At 45.6% G+C, this 19,549-nt stretch overlaps 1 protein-coding gene across 8 annotated transcripts in view; it reads right to left on the bottom strand.

Annotated features, from left to right (window-relative positions):
* gek (serine/threonine-protein kinase gek) overlaps positions 1-19,549 on the bottom strand; it is a 336,626-nt gene that overhangs the window by 138,856 nt on the left and 178,221 nt on the right. For 5 of the 8 annotated variants that reach the window (XM_055071676.1, XM_055071677.1, XM_055071678.1 and 2 more), the window contains exons 10-16: positions 14,822-14,887; positions 12,912-13,128; positions 10,346-10,465; positions 8,207-8,340; positions 6,727-6,833; positions 6,497-6,632; positions 4,910-5,061 (exon numbers count right to left, since the gene is read on the bottom strand). In XM_055071676.1, coding sequence (XP_054927651.1) covers positions 4,910-5,061; positions 6,497-6,632; positions 6,727-6,833; positions 8,207-8,340; positions 10,346-10,465; positions 12,912-13,128; positions 14,822-14,887 — 932 coding nt within the window. The remainder of the gene's footprint in view (positions 1-4,909; positions 5,062-6,496; positions 6,633-6,726; positions 6,834-8,206; positions 8,341-10,345; positions 10,466-12,911; positions 13,129-14,821; positions 14,888-19,549) is intronic. The other 3 variants (XM_055071679.1, XM_055071680.1, XM_050180174.3) reach the window with 1 other exon arrangement.

The following is a 19,549-nucleotide window of genomic DNA, read 5'->3' as shown; positions in this document are numbered from 1 at the left end:
CAATGAATCTTTGGAACGTTTGAGCTGCATTGCGTCGCCCAAAGGGCATGCACACATACATAAACAGGCCAAAAGGTGCAGTAATGGCCGTCTTTGGGATATCGGAAGGCTCAACGGGGATTTGGTGATAGGCCTTGAAGAGGGCTACTTTACTAAAGATTTTGCATCGTTCCAAGTGGCCTGCAAAATCTTGAATGTGTGGAAGGGGATAGCTATAGTGGATCGTGTTAGTGTTGAGTGCCTGTTACTCGCCGCACAGATGCCAGTCACCCAGTTCTTTCTTGGGCACCAGATGAAGTGGGGAGGCCAAACTACTGGATGAAGTGCGAATAATATGCAGCTGGAACATGTGCTCAAATTCCCGTTTAGCAATCGCCTGCTGGTCACCGAAGAGGCAGCACGGACAAGTTGCGGCGGGTGGGCCACGCATGACAATGTGGTGGGTAACACTGTGCTTGGCTGGATGATTTAAATGGAAGGGCCTCGTCACCTCAGGAAAGTCTTTGAGCATGCAAGCATACGGGCATGGTGGAATCAGCATGTGGATGCCAGTGGAAGCGACAGCCGACAGAAGTGCAGGGATGGAGAGTCGCGTCTTGCTGTCAATCAGGCAACGACATCGCATGCTGACATAGAGATTGGAATGGGTCAAGAAGTTGGAGCCAAGAATAGGCTGATTGACGTCGGCAACGAAGACCCATCGAAACATGCGCTGCAGGCCAAGATCGAAAGTAAGGGACCGTATACTGTACATGGCGATGAGGGTAGAGTTTGCTGCACTGAGCATAGGGCCAGCTGACTTTGAAGCGCGGCCACGCTTGGAGGACGGCAGTACGCTGACCTCGGCCCCCGTGTCTGCAAGGAAGCGCAGGCCGGAATAGCGACCCATGACGATGAAAAGGCTGTAAGGCAAGATCAGAGGCCACCGTCAGTGATGTCATAGTGCATTTCCTGACCACTGGCATGGGGACTTGCACTGGCAGGCATGGTGCTGGAAAGTGCGATGGTACCACCAAATAGGCGAGTTTCGAGGAAAGTGCAAACGGGACCAGCTGGGGTGCGAGGAGGAGCTATGCTGGTCATGAGAGGACATCCAAAGGGCATTGACGGAGATGGCAAGCTGGTCAATCCGGGACTCTTAATGGGCCATGATCGAGGACTCTGGTGTTGAAGAGAGAGCATTAACAAAAGAAGCCACGTCGTTGACTCGATCAGCGAGCTTAGCGAGGCGGTCGAAGGCCAAGTCTCCTGCAGCGGCCAAGACAAGGCGAGTGGACGGCGGCAAGCACTGCATGAAGAGCTCCTTCAACAGCGCACCGTTAGCGTCGACGTTGCTTGAGACCAGGAGCCATCGCATGCTGTTGAGCAGCTGGGAAAGCCAGCGCTCTCCAAGCTCCCCAGAGGTGAGCAGGCGCTGGAAGCGCGCACTCTCAGATGCCATGGTGCAGTCCAAAATACTTTGCTTCCGTTGCTGGTACAAGACATCACCCAAAGATACAGCGATGATGTTTGCCACCTCGAGAGTAATCTCAGGAGACAGGTTGGCAAGTAAGTGGCAATACCGAGAAGACATTGAGGGAGAAGCGGGCAAGTGGCGCGCCACCTGTCGGGGCAGAGCCATACATTGCGAGGGGGGGGGGGTGGGTCTATGTTTGCCGCAAGATGGCTCTGCGTGTGTGCCGAGGGCAGAAGAAATGTAGCGGAAATGTACTTCACTACTCGTTTAACTGTGACTTCTGTAATTTACATGCTCATAATTACCAATATACACCGCAGTATAACTTTCTACGGCACGTTTCTAAGGCAACTCCGCATTCACTAGAGGTGCTTTTGTCGCGCTTTGAACTATCGAACTCATGGCTGAGTGGTAGCGTCTCCGTCTCACACTCCGGAGACGCTGGTTCGATTCCCACTCAGCCCATCTTGCGAGTTGTTTTTATTTATGAATTGCCTTCCGGGATGTTTCGCTCACGGCCAACGCCGACGACACCGGCTTTTCTGCGACACGAGCTCCTTAACGCTATCGCGTTAAAAGTGCCAAGCCGCGCTGTTTCAAGGGATCCCGTAGCCTACCTGTGCAGTACAAGGCGAACAACAAGTCCTGGATGACCCCCGCTATTTTCACTGAGTGGATGGTGGCATTCGACTGCGACATGAAGCGGCAGGACAGTAAAGTTTGCTTGCTTCTGGACAATTGTTCAGCCCATCACTCCAAAGAAGGCAAGCTCGCTAACACAGAGCTGAGGTTTTTCCCTCCAAATCGCACATCTTTCCTACAGCCTCTCGACCAGGATGTGATTCTGAGCCTGAAGCGCACTTATCGTGGGAGGTTAATTCAGCAGCTGCTCTTCAACAGTGAAACCGGCCGAGACATGAAGGTGGACATGTGTGTGGAGCTGCAAATTATGTCTGCTGCATGGAACACGCTGGGTTGCTCAATAATTGCAAACTGTTTCAGGCACGCTGGATTTGCCAAAGATCTATCCGTAGACTCTGCTGGCGCAACACCAGATGTTACAGACGACGACGAAGAGGCATCAGCGGCACTGGGGATCACGGCAGCCTGGAAAACGCTGGAAAAAATGGGAAACATGCCGCCTAATCTCGAGCTTGACGAATACATCGGCGCTGACAATTGTGTTATAGTTCACGAAGAGGTGAGTGATGAGCAGATTATCAAAGCCGCCCAGAATGATGAGGACTCTTCCGATGTCGAAGATGACGTACATGATGTGCCTGTTGAGGCAACTGCCTCACAGGTGATGGACGCTTTCGATGTAATTGGGAATTTCGTTGCTGTCCGTGATGACGATGTCCAGGGGGGTCTGCTGACTGAATGTCCAAATCGCGTGATGGCGTTCCTCGCCGTGAAGAGCAAGCAAGCCAAACTCACAGATTTTTGGCATTAAAAGATTTTACTGCTGCTTGGGCAATTATTTCTGCGTTTCATATCAAATTTTTGTGATAACGAAGTTCCGCGAGAACGAATTTTTTTGGGGGGGGCTACAATTTCATTGTAGCGGGATTCAACTGTAATAGGCATTTTTTGCGAGTTCAATATAGCCAGGTTCGACTGTACTGGTAAAATGCACTGGTTGTACACCTTCCTTTTCAATGTTAATGCTAAGCTTCCAGTCAGAAGCTGACAATGTCTGCCATATGCGATCCAACCAATTTTTAGTCTTCTATGAATTTCCTTCTCATAATCAGGGTTCCCAGTGATTACTTGACCTAGGTAAACGTACTCCTTCGGAGACGCTACAGACTGATTGGCGATCTTGAACTCTTGTTCCCTTGCCCGGCTATTCATCATTATCTTTGTCTCCTGCATATTAATCTTCGACCCCACTCTTACAGTCTCTCTGTTAACGTCCTCAATCATTTGTTGTAACTCGTCTGCATTGTTGCTGAATAGAACAATGTCATCGGCAAACCGAAGGTTGCTGAAATATTCACCGTCGTTCTTTACTCCTAAGCCTTTCCAGTTTAATAGCTTGAATACTTGTTCCAAGCACGCATTGAATAGCATTGGAGAGATTGTCTCATTGTCTGACCCCTTTCTTTATAGGTACCTTCCTGCTTTTCTTGTGTAGAATTAAGGTAGCTGTAGAACATCTGTAGATATTTTCCAAGGTATTTATGTAAGCGTTCTGTACTCCTTGATTACGTAATGCCTCTGTGATGTCAAGATTGGGGGCTTGATCCCATCGTTCGTAACCTGTTGTCAAGATTGGAGTACGGCATGAATTAGAAGGTAGCTGGCCCATGCCGTCGTCCAACTTATCCACGCTGAGGACGTTGATGAAGGGAAGGACTGCTTCTGATCGAGAACGAGGAATATGGGTTTATTTACAGTATCTACATCAGTCTAGCATGACTGCGAGAGAAAGTACATCAGTCTAACATGACTGCTTGAGAATGTACATCAGTCTAACATGACTGCTTGAGAGAGAGTGTCCTGAGCAGCCGCACAACAGCGGTTTATAAACACTCGGTCCTCCCCCGTCACCCAGGTGACGGAAACGGCCGTCCAGGCACCGTAAGCGAGTTGACGAGGCACCGTAGGGGAGACGACCAGGCACCGTAGGGGCATTTTATTCCCCGAGCTGACCCCCGCAGAACGCCTGCCGGCTGCCCATTGTCTTGCGTCTTGGTTGGCGCGTGGGAAGGGGTCTCAGTAGACGTTCCCGCAGGCTCAGTAACAATAGTTGGTCCGCCGAGCCCGTTTAGTCACAATGGCGACGAGGCTATAGCATAATGAAGCGTTCCAAGACAAGGTTGCCGCTGCTGTCGCAACTTCCAGGCAAAACTTGCACGACATTGGGCCGTTCTTAACAATGACTGCTGGTATCTCTACTGAATCAAATGCCTTTTCGTAATCTATGAAAGCCATATAAAGAGGGTTATTGTACTCTGCGGATTTCTCGATAACCTGATTGATGACATGGATGTGATTCACAGTAGAGTATCCCTTCCTGAAGCCAGCCTGTTCCCTATATGATAACGATGATCATGGCGAGGAACATGATACCGATGACGATGGTGGCAACATGATACGTGTTGCCTTTAACATTTCACTTCACACCTTTGTGTTTTTGTCTTGTTTTCTGTGACTGTGATGAGACATATGACACACAAGAGGCTCCAGACAAGATGACATCAACTGTGCATGCAAGGATCTTGTATAAATTGTTGTCGAAAGTAAAATTTTCACAAGTACGCATCCCATTGGCACATATGACACACAAAACGCTCTATAAATCAGTGCAAACTAACTAGCTAGCAAACCTAGCAAGTAAAATTATAATGAGGGAGAAGTAGGAATAACAAGAGGAAAGGTGCTAATTTTTAAGCAGTTCAAGGCTGAGCCAGAAATGAAGTGTATAATGCAAATGAAGAAATGGCCCACCTGGAGACCTCCTGAGAAACGTCGTGCGCTGGCCGTCCAACCTGGCACTTCTCGAGCTCCCCTTCGAGGTGGTGCACATATTCGTCGCTGCGCTCTCGTAACCGCCGCTCCTTCAGGGCCTCAGCTTGTGTCTCTTCTGCACGAGCTTCAAGCTGTGGTACAAATGTGACTGTCAGTGCTTTTTCTTTATGCTGGCTTATACAATGGGGCTCTGATAACTATGGATGAAGAAGTTGGATCATTCACAGGGTCAAGGTGAAAAAGCAGACACTAAGGAGTCCATACAAACTCCATAGACACACTAAGGAGCCTGCAGTGTGAACAAGGAGCCTGTACAGGCTCCGTAATATATATACTGTATATATATTTCACCTTGACTTGATCAGTGACTGACATTTCTTCATTCCCTATATTCCCTGACCAGACAAATTTTCGTTGAAACTGACTGTCTGGTAATTGTGCATACCTCGTCTGATAGTTACACTTTTTTGCTAATCTTAGCTATCTTAAACCTTAATAATTTCGGAGGAGCCTAGCTAATCTGGACTTAGATTGCCATTGGAAAATCTTTTGTTATCCCTCATTCTGTCACAAAAAGCAGTTGGGGCAATTTTTGAAGAAAAATTTCTTGGCAAAATGGAAGGGTAAGGTTTTCAAAACTTTTCTAGGCAATCTTAGTGAAAAGACCTGTACTTGTCTCCCTTCACAGCTTACATTTTTCTTAATAACAACCTTAATGAGTTATTCTACCTTTATGAAGCCTAGCTCATCCGGTCGCTAGGCTGCCACCGGGACATTTTTCATTAACCAACCTAATTCTGTCTCATAAATAAGCAGTCGGGTAAGTTTTAGAGCGCAGCTCTTAGGTGCCCGTTCCTGCAGCGAGGGTTTCTGCGGCGTCATAACTGAGCAAACGAGCACAGCGAAAGATGGAAGAGCGAATGAGGAGCAGGAGATGAAAGACACAAACTGCAAATGGCGGAAACCAATGAGAGCGGCCCCTTCAGTGGCATGCGTGCAGGAAAATGGGGTCGTGCGGACACGCCTGAGCGCTTGATGCGTACTTACATATTGTCTCACCCAGACCGCCCATTTCGTACTATCACCTGCTCGCGTCAACTCTCGCTCGTGCTTGTTTGGTTAGCTTGGTTTAGTGTCATTCGCGCTTGTTTCGATTGTCATGGTTTGCGACTGTTTTGTAATCTGATTGTATGCGTACCGTGATATGTGTAGTTTTACTTTCTGGAAGCCACGCGACACCAGTGATTACACTAGAATCTTCGATGAGTCATGCATAAAAGGCGACGCACTTGACCCGCAGAGAGATTTTGACAATCGCCAACTCTGCTACATGTCTCTCTCAAGTTCTTTGCCTCAATATGTCGTGAAATGAAGAGACGTATAGAGCTGTGCTCAAGTTTCACATTAGGGACTATCGTAATCGTCGGTGAATTTTTTTGGGAAGAGAATTCCTTGATGTAATAAAACAAAGACGGTGCTAAAAATTTAGTTCCTTAACAAAAAATGATACCTAGGGAGATAAAAACTTCCTTTTGAGGGAGTTTTGCCAAAATGAGGTGTACTTGCCTCCCTTCGCAGTTTGTCCGCTTTTCTAAGGTCTTGTCGGAGGCTGTCGATCTTATGCATTGCACTCTCCAGCTCCTCCTCCTTGTCGCGTACTTGTCGTGAAAGCTTCTGCTTCTGTGTTCGCAACTCTGAAAGCCTGGCATAAAGATGGGACAAGATAACACTGTAAGTGTTTGAAAAGATTATTTTAGTGGAAAGAAGTGAAAAATAAGAATGCAGTGTACTCATACTTGTCGCTGACTTCTGTGTACTCATCCATGGCAAGTTTCTTCTGTGCTATTGCATCCTTCAGCTCTTTGCTTTGCTGTTTTAGTCTCTCCTGGGCATCGTTTAACTCCTGTGAATGAAAAGGTGACAAACATTTTTTCAGTACACAAAAATTTCAAGAGCTGTCTCTAATAAGCAATAGCCAGGTCACCGTTCACTTGAAACACAGTTGAGAATGCTGTAATTTGATAGCGCATGTGCCCAGTGACATGTTGTTTTTTCATATTTCACAGGCTTTCCTAAAATGCCAGAAAAAAGCACCATGCCGGAGGTATGTTGCCCCAAAAAAACTGGATTCCCCGCACAACCTAACAAAATACATTTGGCTTTAAAGTGAATATTCAATTTCTTTTTTTCATAATTCAGCTTATACCCCTGTCACACAGGCATATGCAAACTTCGTTGACATGAAACTCCCTAATGGAGATTAACGGCAATGGAGTTGCGGCCGTGCTACACAGCACAATGCGAGCTTTCGACAAGCTCCGCATGGGACAGAAACGGCACTGCTACGCTTGCTTTTGCGTACAACTGCTCACATATACCCAGCCGTTAAAGGTAGGTTTTTTTTACGCAGTGTGTAATCTAATAAAATCACAGCAAGACAGTTTACTGTATGTTACTGCAAGACTTGTTTTCCAAACATAGTGAAGTTGAAAGCGATGCCACACTGCGCTCTTGCTTTCATGAATGGGCATCCTCGGTCACACTGTTCGACCAGTGCGCTTCGAATAGTGATTCTGTGCTGTATAATCATGTGCGTGCGTGTGTTTGCAGTGAGCTCGACTGCTTCCAGATGAGTGACGAAATGGATAAACAAATGAAATCGCGGAACGTCATTTCCCCATGCGGCATGGTGAATCATTGGTGCAGAAGGTCCAGGCGCTATGTCCTTAAAAACAAATTAAAAACTCCCATTATGTGGCATATCAACCAAGGCAAAAAAAATAATAGTAATGCTAAAATTTGTAAGAGAGCCAGTTATGACGATTTTATTAGCGTGGTTTTCTTCGCAGCTGTAGCTATCTGGTAACGAGAGTACTCCATCTAGCCATAATGGTCATTGCCGAACTCCCCTCGCCAAAATCTCCATTGAAGTTTTTTGGTGCAAGGAGACCATGGGACACGGAGGAGTGCAATTCCCTTGACTTAAAGGCGAAGGAGCTAAATAGAGTTCGCTGGTGCCCGTGTGACAGGGGTATCAGCTAAGTAATTAATGAAGCAGGATATAAAAGCCACTCTGATGAGCACCACATGACAGCAAACAATATAACATTTACCGCATTTTTTTAATCCTTGGCTCAAGTTACGTGAAACACCTGGTGCAACCTTTTTACTGCCACCTATGTATCACAAACTGCTCCAGTTGCCTCACTAGGCTGTTCTGCAATCCAAGTGCATATCTGCTTGGCACAATGAGGACTCAAGTGGACAATCACTCACTCGCTGAACATCTTCCTTCTCTACCCGCGCTAGCCGCAAAGCCTTGTCCAACTCCTTGAGCTTGGCATCCCCGACAGGGTAACTCCCGTGAGAATTGGACAAAGACTGCCGCTGCTGCAGCTCCAACTCCAACTCTGTTACATGCACATCAGAGATGAACAAAAAATGAGTGTTAGACAGGCTACGAAACAGGCTTATGAATAATGTACAGTAAGCCTTTATCAAAAGTTCAAAGCCTGTCTAATGGCATGAGGTTGAAACTCCATCAAAACCACATAATTTCCATTTAAGCTTCCTATTTCCACATGGTTGCAATTTCACTGTCAAGCAGTGCGACATACCACCATGCCAGCTGTCTGTACCACAACATGCTATAACTGTGGAATTTGTTTAAATGGTGAAATCATGCATGATTGGCATGCTGGGTCCCTTACAGCCCAGACAAGAAAAGCCAACATGCTGGCCAAAATGCATGCCCGTATCCAAAATGTGTACTTCTGGGCATCAATCAGATAATGTCATTGCAAGTTTATCTTGCCGAGTATTCAACGTTGTTATGACCAGCAAACATATTTTTGAGGTGTATGTGAACAAATTTTCACTTTGCTATAACCAATACTGCATTGAATCCTGAATTTTTGGTGATGGTACAGCCGCAGAAAATTCACTGATGCAAAACATGGATGGCCAGATTTTAAGTTTGCTTCATTGTACCCAATGATTTGTTATAGAATAGAAAGAATCCTGGTAATCAATTATTGGATGCTGCTCTAGGATAGTAAAATTGGTTGGTTAGTTGATTGATTGATTGGTTCATTATTCAATTAACTAATTAATGACACGTTTTACTCCTCAAACCATCTTATTCTTCATATATGCCTCACGGTGTTTCAGTATGAGCACTACGAATTTTAATGACCAAAACTCGCACGTTTAGTCCCTCAACATAACCCCTCTGCTAAGCACTAAAACAGGTAAATACAGCGAAACTTCGTGAAACCGTACTTGGTCGGAGCTCGGAAAAAGTATGTACTAAACGGCAGCACTGCTTAACCGAAATAGCATGAGATCGCCCCCTTACCTGTCAAAAACAGAACTCGGAGAGAGTGCGATGAAAGGAGAAAACAACATGCAGTATTTATTCACTTCTCGCGACAAAAGTGTTATTTTCGTTTGATGCCGCGGTGGCCTAGCAGCGACGACAGCAGCCTCAAACTTACTGAAGCTGCGAGCCAGCTCTTCAGCCCCTCTTCTCAGCAAAACACTCGCATGGCAGATTCCTCGCTGGCATTAAGTACTCTTCGTGCTCGCGCAGCAGTGCTGCAGAAGTCACAGGGTGCCTTTTTCATTGCAGGGTGCCGTTCTCGTCGCACCGATTGCATTGATGAGGCTGACGTAACACACAACTTCTGCCACTGTCGGGCCTGAATCGCCCGTGCTGTCATTTTCCGTGTCATCCTCATCACTGTCGCTAGTCGACACTTCGGGAACAACAGAGGCAACAATGGCGATAAGTTGAACCTCATAGCCGACATCTTTTCGCGGTCACACACATGAGAAATGCCACACACCGTAGTCAACAACAGATCCGTGTCGCGTGCCAGCGCCGACTTCTTCGTGTTACGTTCGATAGCACGAACGATGTCTCATTTTTCTTCTATGCTGAGCACCCGGCGCCTTTTTTATGTGAGCTTCGGCATGACGCGAGTTCTTGATTGCATGACGCCACAACACTCTCTGGCAAGGTGCCGAAATGATGTTGATGTTGATGTGGCTTCACACACAAACGTACAGGGTGCTTGGAGGCTTGGAGGCACAGGGTGTTGTTCCAATCTCTGAGGGTTGTAGTTCTGCGAGGCTGCCCAATGGAGACAACGCACCGCCGTGTTTGCGCGATGAAAAGTGGAAACACTACGTTTTAACCAATATGTACGCAATAAGCTGGCACTGTTTATGAGAATACAAAACACATTATATCCTATGGCTGCTCAGTCGGGGATTTGACTTTACTACTTTTAAAATGAAACTACTGTTTAACTGCGTACGGTTTAACGAGATTTTACTATACACCGCTATGAGTGAGACAGCTTAAAATCACTCATTCATCCCAGCAAGAAATTTCACTGTGAGAGCACACACCTGCATTCCTTTTCTTGAAGGTGTTGACTTCATCCTGAAGCCTACGGACCTCACCATCTGTTGATGATGTCCTTTGTAACACTTCACTGTTTGAATTTGGCAGTCCTCTTTTGAGATCAGCTAAAGGAAAAAAGAAAAAGAAGAAAACAACTGTACAAAGATCAGGAAGTGTTTTGCACAGGCAATACATAGCAACATTGCCATGCAAAAGGCTGGCACATCCAACATTGCACACATTTGGAACTATTGTGAATACAGTTAACATGCGATTTTTCAGACTTCCGGTGGGAATCGGCACTATGCAATGCTTCAGTTTTGCTGCGCTTTCCGCACGTCGCAGCCATTGGCGAAGACGCCAAAGGCAGCGTTCGGCATCACTGCTGACAGTGGCAAATGCTTGAATAATATATAAGGCATTGAACAGCAGAAAGCTTGGTAGCGAAGGTCAGAGCAGCTAGGCCTAACATTGTTACAGTGGCAATGGGTGCCAGCAGATCGCGGTGCAAGTGCACTGGTTCAAGGCTGCGAGATAATTGAAATGGTCGTGGTGGTGGCTTTGATTAATGCTATTTCAAACTAGCAGTCCCAGAAAAAAAGTCTGAAAAATTGGGATGCGCCAAGGGGTGCTGACATACGAAATTTCAGATGTCCTTATACATTGGCTCTAAGGGGTACATGGCATTTCAAGATTTCTGAATTATCAGGCATGTCCTAAAAATCAGTCATTAACTGTGGAACATATTAAAGTGTGTGAACATAGAAGCAACCTGTACTCCCACGGAGGAAGTTTAAAAGATTGAAAGAAAGGCCATATACACAATTTATGAAGTACTTTAAAAAAAACTAATTTGGGCTGGTCAGCGCTTGCGTAATAAAACTTGGGTAACATTACTTGGGTACTGAAAGAGACAGTCATTACAACAGGACATAAGCAAACAGCAAATTGGAGAGCTTGTGTTTGCCATCTGCTTCATCTTTTGTTGTGAACACCATTTTTCTCATCATTTAAACAACAGGACATGATGGAGACGACAAACACAAGAACTCATGTCTGCTGTTTGCTTCATGTCCTGTTGCAAGCACCGTTTGTTTCATTGCTCATATACCAAAATCTAGACCAAATGACAAAAACAAGCACTTATCTTGGTTGTCTGCTTCGTGTCCTGTAGTGAAAACTACTTTTTTTCTTCGTCATTAAGCAAAGCACATGAAGGAGATGACATACACAAATGTTCATTTTTGTCGTCTGCTTCATGTACTACACAAAGACAACAAGAAAACAAATACAAGCACTTATATTTTTCATGTGCTTCATGTCTTGCTCACCTGTCCACTGCAGCATAAAAGAAGAAGCCGCCAACAAAACAGAAAACAGCACAGGTGCTCATCTTTCTGGTCAGTGACAGTTTTTCTTTTCTTTCTTTTAATCTCTTAAGTATAATGACCCAATTTGCCAAACACATTTTTTAAAGGGCCCCTCACCAGGCCCCATAGCAAATTTTGGTTATACACTGGTTGTTGTTATTGTGTCCTCTAGGGAGCGTTCTGTCGCAAAATTTTTTCAAATCGGCTCATTAATAGCTGAGATAGAAATACTTCAGTACCGCAAACCCACGATTTCAGCAGGCGGGCTCCACTGCCAAGCAAGACGCTCTCTCCACTCACCCCTTCTAGCCTACGGAAGCGAAATTCCTTCCCTGCATTCTCCCATACCGGGCCTCAAGAATCACGTGATGTATACGTAACAGGCCACGCCTTCATTTTTTTTTTTTTTTTTCTATCTCCTCGCTTTTTTTTTTCTTTTTTTCCCGGTGCTACGCACTTTCGCCGACGGTGTCGCGCGCGAGTTGTTGTCTCGTTTGCACAGCGCACGATTTTTCATGCTGTGCACAAGGACACATGACTAGTGGTATAATTCAGTGCTACACGAATACTGAGGCAGAACAAGCGGATTGCAGAGCGTGATCACGCGCTGGAACACGGTAGTAAATGGCACAGCTTTGGTACCTGCGCACGTGACCGCACAACCGTGGGAACAAGCAGACTAAGCGGAAGTACATCTTGCTTGCTTCGGCACGAAGTAAAACAAAAAACACGTAGACATTCAGTTTGTGTGTTTTATTGTTTCTCGAAACTTCAATTCGTCAATTCAAGCAACAGATCGCAAAGATAACAGATGTTGTCTTGAATAATTCTCGAAGTCCCACGTCACCACGAGCAACGTCACACCGCGGACACGATTACGTAGGCGCAGGGACACAATTACGTCATCGTCCGGTGTGGAGTGCAGTGGCCGCGAGTGAAGAGGGAAACGGCGTTTGGATTGAAGTTTCAGATCTTTCCGCAATGCGTAGCGATGTAATACTTTGCAGACACGGTTGTTATTACACAATGTATGCTCTGCGCTTGTCAGCTCAAGATGGCCAGACCTGGTGAGGGGACCTTTAAGTATATAAAGCAGATGACAAAGACGAGCACTTACATTTGTCATCTGGTTCATGTCCTATTGCAAGCAGCGTTTCATTCAATACTAGTACAGTACTAATCATGAAAAGGTATCACTCACTAGCCAGGCGCTGGCCCAGCTCAGCATTCTCCCTCTCTAATGCTCGAATCCTCTTCTCACATGACAGGTGGCTCTGGTCACCCGAATGGGTAGCAATGCCGTCCACCACTGACTCACTCGCACCACTAGCCAGGCGGCTTCCTAATGTGTACGTAAAGCCCACAAAGGGCAGGTGCAGCCCAGAGAACACTGCGTTGGTGCTCGGTGGTCCCGACTCCTGCGCAGTGCACGTAACATGTCACATTGCAGGAATGGAAGCTCCCAATTTGGTAGCATGCAAGGTCAGGCAATGACAAGTGACACTATTCTTGCAGGCAGTTTTATCAAAGGGTTATCAAACTGCAGCATCATGTTTTATAGTAACCATCCCAACATGATTTTCAATGAAAGCCTTCCAGACTTGAGTATCTCTCAAGTCGCAGAAATTTAAATTTATAATGACATCAAACAATTCTTGGTTCTAAGCCATAATCATGTCACATTTAAGATCTCGAGTGTTCAATACAATACTAGAGTTGGTTATCACAAAGAGTAAGTTCTCAAAACATGCCTCTATATAAGGCATCTATCTTGTTTATCTGCACGCAATAAACTGACATTCCGTCTCCCATAAGTCATAAGTCTCATTTTGAGGCCTCCCTGTCCTTTCATTCCCTGTTTTATTCCATTTCATAAGATTTTCTTTAATATTTATTGTCATTTTTCTTACTGTCCCGACACACAACACCCCTATGCCTCGACATGTAGGTTAAGTACTCATTCTTTCTCATATTTCCTTAAAGTCTTCCTCAAGAATTCAACCAAATGATGCACTGCTTTCTTCACTAGACATTTATAAATATCTGAACAAGGAAACTGTATCAATGCAGAACACAAACCTGTTTTCTTTGCTTAGGCCAGTAAGATGAAAAAACTACCTCACCCAAAATTCAAGTGCAGGCTTGTTATATAGTTAGTAAAATGAAGTAGTCTTCTGTTAACCCCTTAAGTGTTTTGAACGAGCTCAGCTTGTCAACACGATCCTGGTTAACCTTGTTTTGGATGAGCTCGGCTCGTCAACAGCAATATTCGCAAAGTGATTTGGACAAACCCAGCACGTCCACTTAGTTTCTCTTTTGCTATATAGACGACTGCAGTGCCAGCGCTTGTAATTCATGGTTATTTCACTCTTTTTTTGTTTTACTACATAGATGTCAGCACTTTTTCAGCGCTTTGAAGGCTGCATTTATTCAGTCTTCATGTACTACAACAAAGGTGGCAGCCATTTCGTTGGCGCTGGAAGGGCGCTTTTGTTGCAATCATTATTTTCTGCTATATAGATGGCAGCACTTTTTCAGCACTTTGAAGGCTGCATTGATTCAGTCTTCATGTTCGACAACACGGGTGGCAGCCATTTTGTCAGTGCTGGAAGAGCGCATTTGTTACTATCTTTGTTTTCTGCTACACAGGTGACAGCACTTTGTCAGTGCTCAAAGGCTGGATTTTTGGAATTGCACATTTTTTGTGCCATTCGGCAGATCTGCGGCGAGCCCTGTGGCAAAGCTTTGTGCACTGTTCCATGCTTCATGAAGTTCCACATAATTCGTGACCTGCCTTAGAAATGCTAGAATGGACAAAAAGCTTTCTTCGGTAAAGAACTTTGCTTTTTAGAATAGTAAAATAAAACATTTTTCCTTTAGAAAGCTTTAGAAAGGTTTTCTATGGAATGAATTTTGAAAATAAGCCATAAAATAAAAAAAGCGAAATAAGGTCACTTTTGGCCAAAATAATAAAACATTTAAGGGGTTCAATATGTTAGCGACGTGTCAGAATGGTAAAAGCAAATCACTCTCACTATTAAAATGTTACAGTTGCAGGTGGCAGACAGAAAGTAAGTCTGTATTCGTCAGGCCCACAAGGAATCACCTTACCAGCCTTCGACCGAATCGACTGAACACACTTCCATGACTGAGACCGAACGGCATTACAGGGAAATACTAGAGGAAAAAGAAGAAGAGGAAAGAGAAGAACACATTCTGTTCATTAAACTGGAACACTATTTAGAATCTTGTACCAGTCTGGTAATCTACCGCTTATCTGCAAGAAGCTGGTAAGTGGGCAAGCGCTAAGACTTTGCGGTCATCACAAGCATCAACCACTTCACTGTCATCTGGTCAGAAACTTTCACACTTCTTGGATGCTGCACAGAAACAGCACTCGTATGTGAACAGCCGGCCAGCAGGCAATTTACTCTGAAAACTTCCCTCTGGAAATTTCCCAAAGCTCCATAAACTTTGTTCTTCAGGCACTTGTGCAGTGTGCCAGTTTCCCGTTAGCATCATGTTTTAGGTGATCACAACATAAACCATTTTCTCTTGAGTAATCATAATTGCTTTCTTCAGTGCTTGCAACAGAGAACTCTTGCTGGATCTCTGAATGCAAAATATATTCCTCTTTGGCCTTAAGATCATCTTTGTATTGACTAAACTGATGTTAATCTTCTACGTAAAATGGCACATGTAAAAAAATGGCACCATCCTTTCTATAGCTTCAGGAATGAAAAATACATACGAAATCCTTCAAGTGTGCTGCTGAAGAAGTGTTTCCCTCACATACATGCGCTATGAAATGCAATTACATATCAACAATAAAGGAGTTCCCGTAAATTGCCGTAATAAACCCAAAGAAAAACACCAATGCACGCAAGAGCATGTGCCCATCTGTTGGCGCATAACACATCCACGTTATGTGGTAAAGCATATGAATGCCACAAACTCAGTTTTGGTTTCGTGTCCGGTTGTACCATGCAGGCAATTTTCTTGAACAAAAGAAAGAAAAATGGGCATATTACGAACAGGTAAATAGTGTAATCAGACAATGCGAGCTACAGTTATTGCTTAAAAATCCTCCTACGGTAGGATGGAAATAGGCATTTTTGGCGGGAGATAATGTGTTTTCAATACACTCACTGCTCCCTAAGCTCTGTCGAGGCAGACACTGCCACTAAAGAGGTCGCAATTGGGGTCACCATTGGGGATCAAGTGCAAGCATGCTGACTGGTCAAGTTAGAACGTTTGGGCTCACAGAAATGCAGGGGTGCTGGCGTGGACCTTTGATTAGGATCAAATTAACCGAAAAATTTAATGAACGGATGTCTACTGTATTCAAGCTTAGGGAAAGGCCTGATGTATGAACACAAAGAGTTAAGAATCATAAGCAAAGCAAGCTACTTGTATGATGAAATCAAAATGAATAAATGAGTTCATGCTACAACATTCTGGGAAGTTTGAAAGAACACTCCTTTCATCTTTAGCTGAAGCTTTTCATTCTGAACCTCAAGATGTGCTTGTTTTGCTGGTTGGCACCAATACTGTCAAAGATGTGTACTACTAATTCACGGTTCACTTCGCTGTGTTATGCTGTAAAGAGTCATGCATGTCAACTCATTGTCTACACAATGACAGTGAAACAAATGTAGACTACAAATAATATGCATTAGTGCGCAAGGCAGTCTACATTTGTTTCACTGTCATTGTGCAGAGAATTGTATTGCAGGCTTATACAGTTAAACCTGGATGTAACGAACCTATATGTAACGAATTCCTGGATTTAACGAAGTTTTTGAATTCCCCAACGCTGCCCCCATTGAAGCCCATGTATTTTCGACCTTGATGTAACGAACGCGTTGCGGCGGTTAGCCTTGATGTAACGAACTCCCAAAGCTGATCAGTCATTACTTTTAGCACTTTTAAGGAAAATTCGGCCGAAGAAATGCTCTAGATTATTGAATATTAATGCTGTAAGGAGCCAGCAGCTACGCGCACGCCAGGGATTGCCGCGACCGAGCAAAGTTAGCGATGATGATGATGATGGCGGCAACTAGCGCCGCTCCGTGCCTAACGTAGCAGTCTTTTCAGGCTTTGCTTGTCTAGCGTGGCACCAGGTGGCATTGGTATCGGCAGCTGATTTTTCTTGCAGAATTATTTTGTTTCGTATGGATTTGAGGACAAGCATTCTTATTTTGTGATTTTCATTTGTTTCAACGGCTTATACACACTTATGTGTAAGAATTCACTTGAAAAGCAACGCTGATAGCCGGTTCTTTCATTGCCAAGGCGCCGGAAGGGAGAGGGGGAGGGACGATGACGAACGATATCCGTCACTTTTTTTTCTTTCTCTATGGGTGCGTTGCATTCGCCATCTTGAGTGTTGTCCTGCGTTCTGCACGTGTGCGTGTGTCAACTGTGCTCTGGTACCGGTTTGTCCGACTTGTTTTGGAGGTGCTAGGCCTGCCTGTCGGCGTGTAGTCGTGCGTCTCCGCTTCTAACTGCGTCGTCGGTTGGTCGTGATGAGTTCTACTGCCAGAAAACGAAAAGTTCTGTCTTTTGAAGACAAACTCGCAATTTTAAATGCAGTCTCCGCGGGCGAGAAGAAGAAGGACGTTGCCACCCGTTTCAGCATTCCAGCGAGCACACTATCAACGATTTTGAGTGCGGAACACAGCATCAGAAACGCAGTGGAGTCGGGAACAAGCTCGAAGAAAAAAAGACTGAAGCTGTCCACATACACTGATGTGGACAAGGCAGTGTTCACGTGGTTTTTGGACACGCGAGCCAGAAATGTACCCATAAGCGGCGCGATCTTGCAACAGAAGGCAAAGGATTTTGCGTGTATCTTGGGTCATGACGATTTCAAGGCAAGCAACGGGTGGCTGCAGGGATTTAAGAGCCGGCACGGTGTCGTCGGAAGAGTAATCAGCGGCGAATCTGCCTCCGCAGACAGCGATGCTGCTGCTTCGTGGGTGGCTGACAAGCTGCCTGGAATCCTGAGTCGCTTCGAGGCGGCTGATGTCTACAATGCCGACGAGACAGCTCTATTTTATCAAATGCTTCCGGGCCGCACGCTAGCGTTAAAAGGCGATGACTACCGCGGTGGAAAGCAGAGCAAGCTCCGCATAACGATTCTGCTGTGTGCTAACCTCGACGGCACAGACAAGCGAGTCCCGCTAGTTGTCGGCAAAAGTGCCCGTCTCAGGTGTTTTAAGGGAACGAAGCGTATGCCCGTGAAGTATGTGGCGAATTCCAAAGCGTGGATGACTCGGCCAATATTTTCTGAGTGGTTAAAGGAATTTAACCAGGACGTCAAGCGGCAAGGCCGTCAAGTTTGCCCACTGCTGGACAATTGCTCGGCGCACCACGTCGAGGGCCTGCAGCTGTCGAACATCGAACTGCATTACTTCCCGGCCAACTGCACGTCCCTAATACAACCCCTGGACAAAGGGGTCATTAACAGTTTTAAATGCTGTTACCGGCGCCGACTAATCCTGAAAATACTTCTCGACATCCGTCTGGAACGGGAGATGAAGATCGACATTTATCAAGCAGTCGAGATGCTTGCTGCCTCCTGGCAAGAGGTCAGGGCAGAAGTTATCGCGAATTGCTTTTTAAAGGCCGGAATAGCCAAAAACGCACGGGCTGGTGCCGACGAGGAGGAGGAAGACCTTTCTACTCCGTCCAATGTGGCCGAAGCGTGGAACGAGCTATGTACTAACGGTGGTGTACCCGACGACGTTGAACTGACTGACTTTTTGTTTGCCGACAACGCCGCCGTGACTACAGAAGAAATGTCTGATGCAGCAGTAGCTGAAAGCGTGCAAAATCCGGATGGCGGTGATGATGGTGCTTGTGAGGCAGATCCGTGTGACGTGCCTACTGCAAAGGAGGTGATGAACGCAATGGACGTTATGCGCCGTTTCGTCGGCTCGCTCGACGATGAAGGAGCTCTACACGATTTAGCCTCTTTGGAGCGGCGTGTTGTGCCTACACTCGTGCCGAAGAAGCAAGCGGAAATTACGCAGTTTTTTAGTGTAAAATAAATGATTGAAGGGTGAGTTCACCTTCACGGATATATTGAGCTATTTGGTTTCGTTTCTGCATCATTCATACGAGCCTTCACGCGAAACCTGCATGTAACGAAAACCTGCATGTAACGAAAAATTGCGAGCTTTTGTCAACTTCGTTATATCCAGGTTTAACTGTACAGTTAAAACTCAATATAACAAACTTCAAGGTAACGAAATTCTTGATGTAAAAAAGTATTTAACTTTTCATAACTTCTTGTCCACAGAACATCATGTAATTAGAACCTCAATATAATGAAGTGTGTATGCAATTTCAATATGACGAAATTTTGCTTCTGCAGCAAAGGAATGCCGAGACGATAAGTGTAAACTTCCGTAGACAGCCGCAGATGGTAAAATTATTGAATTACAAGTGGCTGCTTGCAAAAGCACCTCTCAAATCGCGCAAGCAAGGCGCGACAAGAGCGCCCTGCGCCCCGCGCACTTTGTACTTTAAGTGCGAGCGAAAGTGTGCGAGAGAGAGAAATATGGTGGCTTCACGCACACGAGTGCTGCCTCCTTCATGCAAGCAAAGGGAAAGAGGGGAAGGGGTGCGAGCTCACGGTAATGTGATCAAGCGCACGCGAGGGGCAAGGGGACGGGGGGACGATTAACTTGGCACGCGTAGCGATTTCTGGCACACTTTTCAGCCATGGCAGCACATGGCTGTAAGCACGGCTGAGTGCATACGCATGCATGCATCTTGCTTTAGAGGTACATCTGCCGCGTGTGCAAAGAGTTGGCGTGCCAAGACGGCGCG

Source organism: Dermacentor andersoni, chromosome 7 (genome assembly GCF_023375885.2).
Source record: "Dermacentor andersoni chromosome 7, qqDerAnde1_hic_scaffold, whole genome shotgun sequence".
In the NCBI taxonomy this organism is placed as follows: Eukaryota; Metazoa; Arthropoda; class Arachnida; order Ixodida; family Ixodidae; genus Dermacentor; species Dermacentor andersoni.
Note: the sequence above shows the minus strand (reverse complement) of the source record. Positions and strands in the feature narration are given on the sequence as shown.